General features: G+C 41.7%; 1 protein-coding gene across 1 annotated transcript; it reads right to left on the bottom strand.

Annotated features, from left to right (window-relative positions):
- Positions 1-5102: 5102 nt before the first annotated feature.
- Positions 5103-6032, bottom strand: LOC136652348 (olfactory receptor 2D3-like). Its single transcript, XM_066629285.1, has one exon. It carries the CDS (start codon positions 6030-6032, stop codon positions 5103-5105), a length of 930 nt encoding a protein of 309 aa, XP_066485382.1.
- Positions 6033-8271: the final 2239 nt, after the last annotated feature.

The raw sequence follows: 8271 nt of genomic DNA, 5'->3' as shown, positions 1-8271 counted from the left end.
TTCTGGATCAAAAATCTCTGCAAAACTGTTGAGCTGGCATGTCTAGCAATTCAGTCTTGTTGGCAACTATGAAGTCCTGTGAATACGAAGTCCTGTGTATTTAACCCATGCAAGCCACTCAATACCCCATTCCTAACTGGCATTCTATGGTGTATGTGAGCTATGGGCTTTGGCACATGTAAGTTTCATGATCACAGTGCTTCACTAGTGCAAAGGAGACCCCTAGTCCTACTGAGATGTTTAGGATTGCTCTTTGTTCTATTGCTCGCTCTGCTCCAGCACACCACAATTCTTCCCACATCTCACGCTTGCAAAAATTATAGAAGATGCAATGGCATTGTTTAGAGCTGTAATCCCAGTGCAACGAAAAAGACTTATGCTTGATCACTGGAGCACCAGCCCGTGCACAGAAACAGCATAAACAGCCGACAGAAAGAGGCAGAGACTCTTGCTTTTTAACAATATTGCTTTTTAAACTTTCCTAGTCCAAAAATGGTACCTTTGAAACATGCACCATTTCCGTAATGAAGGGCCCATAGTCTGAAATACATTTTGAATCAAGATTCCCCTTTGAAAGAAATTCTAAAGGAAACTGAGCATTCTTTAAAAAAAAAAAATGAAATACATTTGGCTGCATATTCTTCTAAGGGTTGTCTTACTTTGTTCATTTGGGAAGGTTCTCTTTTTTTGGATCGCAAAATCCCAGGCACCCCATTCCTATCCACTTTTTGGTCTTTCACAGCAGACTACAGGATTGAGATGTTAAGACTTCTGCCCTTTCAGGGCAAATTGGCAGAAACCACATGGAAGTGTTATAATGTACACTTGTTATATGTTGTATAAAACACTTGTATAATGTTATAATGTATAATGTACATTTGTTTACGTGATTGGGTTGAGGTTTTAAAACACAGATACCTACAGATGTTCTCTCTCTCTCTCTCTCTCTCTCTCTCTCTTTCACACACACACACACACACACACACACACACACACAGAGAGAGAGAGAGAGAGAGAGAGAGAGAGAGAGAGAGAGAGAGAACCTAGAAGACTAGCTTCTCCAAGGAAAAGGTTGTAGCCTAGCAGTCTCAGTGATAAGAAACATGCTACTTTTCTACATGCAGGGAGCGTTTTTTTAAATAAAAAAACATGTGGGAGCATTTAAGCAAGTCAACATTCCTCACTCTGAACCTGATGTGGCATGGATGAAGAAGACAGTGCCATGTGGTCCCGCTGAGCATGTAGCTCGCTTCTGAGCAGACGTTGGTGATCTCATACTTGACTCACAAATGACATGGACGCTTGTCTCAGGCACTCATTATTTGAAGGCTCTGCATAATGATGTAGGCACAGTGTGATATGTTATAGCATTGCATTGTGTGAGATATAAACCCCATCAAGGCATAGCCAGTAAGAATACCCTGCATTGTCACCCTAGTCTGGCAGAGTTCACGGCCATCACCGCCCTAAGAATTCAAACCACTTGATGCTTTCAGTTTTCTTACAGCTGCATGAACAGACTTGCTACAATACACTGTCTATATTTAACTCTATATAATCATAATTTTAAAAGCAAACATCCTTCTTTAAGTATAAGGGAAAAAATTCAGCTTTACACAACAGCACAAACCTGTCTTTTGGGCGATCAGTAGAGGATCAAACAGCATCAAGGAACAGAAATTGGCTTCATTCTAACCTGTAGGAGCTCTGGTGTAAATGTGCATCTACAGTCTTTGCTTCCATGTAGGTGATAGTTCATCATATACTGGATAATGAGATCTGTTGCAGAGCTATAATGTAGATAAGTAGAGCAAAAAAAAATGCTCTGAAGGTATCCTCTCATTATTCCATCTTTGAACTGAGCAGGCTGGAGTCTGATCAGTATCTTAAGCTGGGGGTGCAAGCTGCTCTGGGCTAGCCCTTGCCTCACTTGCCCCCTATTTCTATTTCTGTGGGACCAAAGTGGCTATGAAAATTCCACACTAATAATAACTGCAATCATAATAATGATGCTGCTAATGACCTTGATAATAATAAACACTAAAAGAATATACATGAATTGGACTTTTATAACCTACTCACCGAACAATGAATTACTTTGTAGACCATTCTTCATTCTTGGAAAATTCTTCCAGTTTATTGATACTGATTAATTTCTTACAGATTTCTGAAGGACAAACAATACTGTGATTATAATATTTAGAGCTGGTATCACTTATTTTCTTAAGTTTTCAAAATTTTTGATACATTTTCTTGGAAATCCTGCCCATATTACAAAAAGCTATGTAAGTTGAACCAGCGGCAAAACCACCATACTAAAGATGAGTAGGCAGTGAGTATGTCTGAAAGCTTGGGTAGAGATTTGATCATGGAGTTTCTTAGTCAACAGCTCAATCTAAACCACAAGCTGCATTTGCATAGGTAAGCCAACCATTCTTGAAACTCATCCGATAACTCATCAGATAACTGCATCATCAGATAACTGCATACTACCCTGATCCATACACTATACCTCCACAGAGATGGTGTTGCCATCCTCATTTGATTTCAGTACTTACCTATTTGCCTCAACTGCAAGCCAAAAACATGTGCGTCTTTGTGCATTTATCTTTGGAAACCTGTGCTGTGATACATTACTATATTCAAAAAATCTTTCTATTTTTTTAAAAAAAATCAAACTCCCCAATTATTTTTTAATCCCATAATCAAAGTTTGGAAAATCCATGATGAGACAGATGAAATGATGAAGCATTAAAAAAATCCACCCAGTGAGAGAATTGATGTACGAACATTTTACTTAATGAAAGAAATGCCATCCAATGTTTGTAGAGGAGCTCCAGAACAGGATCTCACTGGACAAAAAAGGAGCAGGTTTTCATAGTCCTGTGAAGTCCACTGTTTTGGCTACTATTTCTTAGCTTTATTATCTCTCACTCTGTATAAAGGCACATAAGCAAAAAGTACACATTCTTGCCCGCTCTTCTTACACTTGGAGATACAAACACTTCTGAAAATTAGTAATGGAAATGGAAATTACTCTACTACTAATGCACTTATACGCACAGTGGGGGTACCATGCATTTTGACAGGGCAGACCAAATATTTGCTATTTACCTGCTGGTCACATAAAATCCATTCCAGCATCTCTGTGTTTCCTATGGTACAGATCCCTTATAACGCTGAATAGACAGCAACAGTACACACAATGCTGGCACATCTAGTCTTTAAAAGACTGGAAGATATTTAGAAATGATGAAAAATATACACATGGGTGAAGAAGGGCAGAGAAGAGAATGGTTGGGAAGGACTGGATGATGTGGCTGCTAAAAGCTAGAATCAAAGCACATTGCAGCGAGAAATGTTTGATAAAAACATGTCATTATATCTGACTTAGCACGAACGAAAAACTTTTCTTCCCTAAAGCACTTAAGGTAAGTCAAAAATCCCTGGAGTTCCAGCCTTGTTGACTTTCCCCTTCCTTAGGGACAGTCTGGATGGAGATGAAATTAACTTGAATTTGTATAGGTTGAGATGGCTTGTCAAGAGAGAACTTGACAATTCCAGTTACGGGGAAAATTGTGACTGAGACCCCCAAGTATAATGAATGTTGGCTTTGAAACATGAAGGATTATGCTGAAGCCCTGATTTAAGCTGCAAAATTACCCCAATGTAATGTCTTTGAGAAGGCAGGTTCCCAATGATCAAGCATAAGGTGAGGTGCTATACCATATTAAGCACACCTGTGGTTCCATCTCACTAAACCAGAGGTTCAGAAAATGAGCAAAACAGATCCCTTCTAAAGAAGCGGTTTTCATTTTTTTTTTTTCATCTTACAGCTCATTGACAAGGTGCTAAAATTGTCAACACCATCAACTTTTTGACAATTGGCAAAGCACACCACACCGCCAGTGGCCCTACTAATCAATATCTAATATCCCTCAGTGGCCCTACTAATCAATGACCCTCCCCCACAGGGAGAATATAAGAACATAAGAAGAGCTCTGCTGGATCAGGCCAGAGGGCCATCTATTCCAGCCTCATGTATCCACAGTAGCCCACTGGATGCCTCAGGGCGCACACAAGTCAACAAGTTACCTACATTCTGGTGCCACCACCTTCTGGCATTCTGAGGTAGCCTACTTCTAAAACCAGGAGATTGCGCATACCTATCATGGCTTACTTACTTATGGACTTTTCCTCCACAAATCTGCCCAATGCCCTTTTAAAGGCATCTAGGCATAGAAGCCATCACCACATCCTGGGGCAAGGAGTTCCACAGGCTCATTACATGCTGAGTAAAGAAATATTTTCTTTTGTCTGTCCTAGCTCTCCCAACAGTCAATTTTAGTGGATGTCCCCTGGTTCTGGTGTGAGAGGGAAAAGAACATCCCTTATACACTCTATCTACCCCCTGCATAATTTTGTTTGTCTCAATCATGTCCTTCTCAGGCGCTTTTTTTCTAGCCTGAAGAGCCCCAAACGCTGTAACCTTTGCTCATAAGGGAGGTGCCCCAGCCCAGTAAGCATTTTGGTTGCTGCCTTTTGCACCTTTTCCATTTCCACTATATCTTTTTTGAGATGTGGTGACCAGAACTGGACACAATACCCCAGGCGTGGTCACCTCCCGCAGCACACCTGCAGATCATTCACAGCGTACCAATGTGTAGAGGTGGGTTTTTTTTTTAAATAACTTAATTAAAACATAGAACATTACATTCTGTATTTTAATAAAAACACAAAACTCCACATTTTTCAAACGCCTCTATCCATACATAATGAGTACAGAACACTGGAATTTTGGGTTGACTTGTGAATTCAAAAAAAACACTGTATTTTGCATTTAAATTTAACACATTAAAAAAACCCCATCATTTTCAAATACCTCTACCAATGTTCTGTGGCACACTGGCTGAAAATCGTTGTTCTAAAGATTTAGCTGACCCACAATGTGTACCACTAAAAGGCTGAAGTGATCACCACTACCATCACTAATGGCATCAACAGGCAGAAAATCAACACACAAAAAGTTCCAGGTGTGTAGACTGGGGATTGTATACCAAATGCCCATCTCTCCCCCTTCCTAACAGCCATATGGACAAGACTCAACTGGCTTTTCCCATCACTTTGGCCAAGGCTCCCTTAACATCTTTGTTCCTTAGACTATAAATGACAGGGTTCAACATAGGGGAGACCAGGGCATAGAAAACAGAGGCTTTCTTCTCCTGGTCTGCAGCACGGTCAGACCGGGGCTGTAGATAGGTGAAGCTGATGGTGCTGTAGAACAATGTGACAACCGTGAGGTGGGTGGCACAGGTGGAGAAAGCTCTTTGCCGTCCCTCAGCTGAACGCATCCTGAGCACCACCTTGACAATTTGGATATAGGAGACCAATATGAAGGTAAAAGGAAGTATAAGGACAATCACACTCAAGGCAAAGATGAGGACCTCCACCACATAGGTGTCCATGCAAGCCAGGTGAAGTACTGCTGGTTCCTCACAAAAGAAATGGTTGATCCTGTTGGGCCCACAGAAGGGGAAGTTTATGGTGATAACTGTCAATGTTGCAGCATTGAAGAAGCCTCCAACCCAGCAGGCCGCGGCCATCTGCACGCACAGCTGCATTCTCATGATGGTGGGGTATCGCAGTGGGTTGCTGATGGCCACATAACGATCATATGCCATGAGCGCCAGAAAGAAGCACTCCGTCATCCCGCAGGACAGGGTCAGGTTGAGTTGGGCCATGCATCTGTTGAAAGAGATGGTCTTTGTCCCCAAGGCCAAGTGGACAAGCATCTGAGGAATGGTGATCAACGTGAAGAATATGTCCAGCAAAGAGAGGTTGCCGATGAAAAAGTACATGGCAGTATGGAGGCGGGAGTCGACCCAGACCAGGAAGATGATGAGGCTGTTTCCAAACACAGTAGCCAGAGACATGACCAGGCACAGCACTAAGAGAAGACGCTGCAATATGGGGTTACTAGTGAAGCCCAGAAGAATGAACTCCTTCACGAAAGTCCCATTCTGATGCCACATCTTGCCCACCAAACTCCACCTGCAATGAGAAGAGGAACCATAAGAACAGGAAGCTCCACTGAAGGTGCCAGGCCTCTAAATCAGTTGATATTAGACATCCCTATTCCTCAGCAGGCAACTCACTGGTAATATCTGACCTGCTGTGTCATTCTAACCAGCTCTCCTCTCCCAGTTGCTGTCCCTTTGCATGCAGCCATTGGCCATTGCCATTGATAGCTGGTATACAATCCTGGCCTCTGTGTTTCCTTGTGGCAGTGTGAATTCACATACAGTACAGTCCAATCTGCTTTGGGACAAAGAAGTTCTATGTGTTGGTGTCTGCCCTTTGGGTAGCACCAGTAAGCAGAGTTTTGCTCCTGTGATAGTTGCACAAGGAAAGCAGAAGACTGTATCTCACAATACAGTCAAATGGCCTTGAAATGCCTGTTTGGTGCAATACTATACATAATGGAATGTTACACCACTACCTCTTGGTTTCTCACCATCCTGTTTTTCAGTCTCTTTTCCTGGTAAATGCACACATGGTAAATTTCTCTATTAAAGTAAATTTCCATCCCTTGGCAAAAGGTAATATTTGCAACCACTGTGTGGTGCATAGGGTCCTGTAGCAGTCCCATGTTTGCATGGGATAAGTTCTGGATCAAAAATCTCTGCAAAACCCAAAACCGTTGAGCTGGCATGTCTAGCAATTCAGTCTTGTTGGAAACTATGAAGTCCTGTGAATACGAAGTCCTGTGTATTTAACCCATGCAAGCCACTCACTACCCCATTCCTAACTGGCATTCTATGGTGTATGTGAGCTATGGGCTTTGGCACACGTAAGTTTCATGATCACAGTGCTTCACTAGTGCAAAGGAGACCCCTAGTCCTACTGAGATGTTTAGGATTGCTCTTTGTTCTATTGCTCGCTCCGCTCCAGCACACCACAATTCTTCCCACATCTCACGCTTGCAAAAATTATAGAAGATGCAATGGCATTGTTTAGAGCTGTAATCCCAGTGCAACGAAAAAGACTTGTGCTTGATCACTGGAGCACCAGCGCGTGCACAGAAACAGCATAAACAGCCTACAGAAAGAGGCAGAGACTCTTGCTTTTTAACAATATTGCTTTTTAAACTTTCCTAGTCCAAAAATGGTACCTTTGAAACATGCATCATTTCCGTAACGAAGGGCCCATAGTCTGAAATACATTTTGAATCAAGATTCCCCTTTGAAAGAAATTCTAAAGGAAACTGAGCATTCTTTAAAAAAAAATGAAATACATTTGGCTGCATATTCTTCTATGGGTTGTCTTACTTTGTTCATTTGGGAAGGTTCTCTTTTTTTGGATCGCAAAATCCCAGGCACCTCATTCCTATCCACTTTTTGGTCTTTCACAGCAGACTACAGGATTGAGATGTTAAGACTTCTGCCCTTTCAGGGCAAATTGGCAGAAACCACATGGAAGTGTTATAATGTACACTTGTTATATGTTGTATAAAACACTTGTATAATGTTATAATGTATAATGTACATTTGTTTACGTGATTGGGTTGAGGTTTTAAAACACAGATACCTACAGATGTTCTCTCTCTCTCTCTCTCTCTCTCTCTCTCTCTCTCTCTCTTTCACACACACACACACACACACACACACACACACACACACAGAGAGAGAGAGAGAGAGAGAGAGAGAGAGAGAGAGAGAGAGAGAGAGAGAGAACCTAGAAGACTAGCTTCTCCAAGGAAAAGGTTGTAGCCTAGCAGTCTCAGTGATAAGAAACATGCTACTTTTCTACATGCAGGGAGCGTTTTTTTAAATAAAAAAACATGTGGGAGCATTTAAGCAAGTCAACATTCCTCACTCTGAACCTGATGTGGCATGGATGAAGAAAACAGTGCCATGTGGTCCCGCTGAGCATGTAGCTCGCTTCTGAGCAGATGTTGGTGATCTCATACTTGACTCACAAATGACATGGACACTTGTCTCAGGCACTCATTATTTGAAGGCTCTGCATAATGATGTAGGCACAGTGTGATATGTTATAGCATTGCATTGTGTGAGATATAAACCCCATCAAGGCATAGCCAGTAAGAATACCCTGCATTGTCACCCTAGTCTGGCAGAGTTCACGGCCATCACCGCCCTAAGAATTCAAACCACTTGATGCTTTCAGTTTTCTTACAGCTGCATGAACAGACTTGCTACAATACACTGTCTACATTTAACTCTATATAATCATAATTTTAAAAGCAAACAT

The sequence above is a fragment of the Tiliqua scincoides genome, chromosome 5 (genome assembly GCF_035046505.1).
Source record: "Tiliqua scincoides isolate rTilSci1 chromosome 5, rTilSci1.hap2, whole genome shotgun sequence".
Lineage (NCBI taxonomy): Eukaryota > Metazoa > Chordata > Lepidosauria > Squamata > Scincidae > Tiliqua > Tiliqua scincoides.
This window is presented reverse-complemented; position numbering and strand designations above follow the sequence as displayed.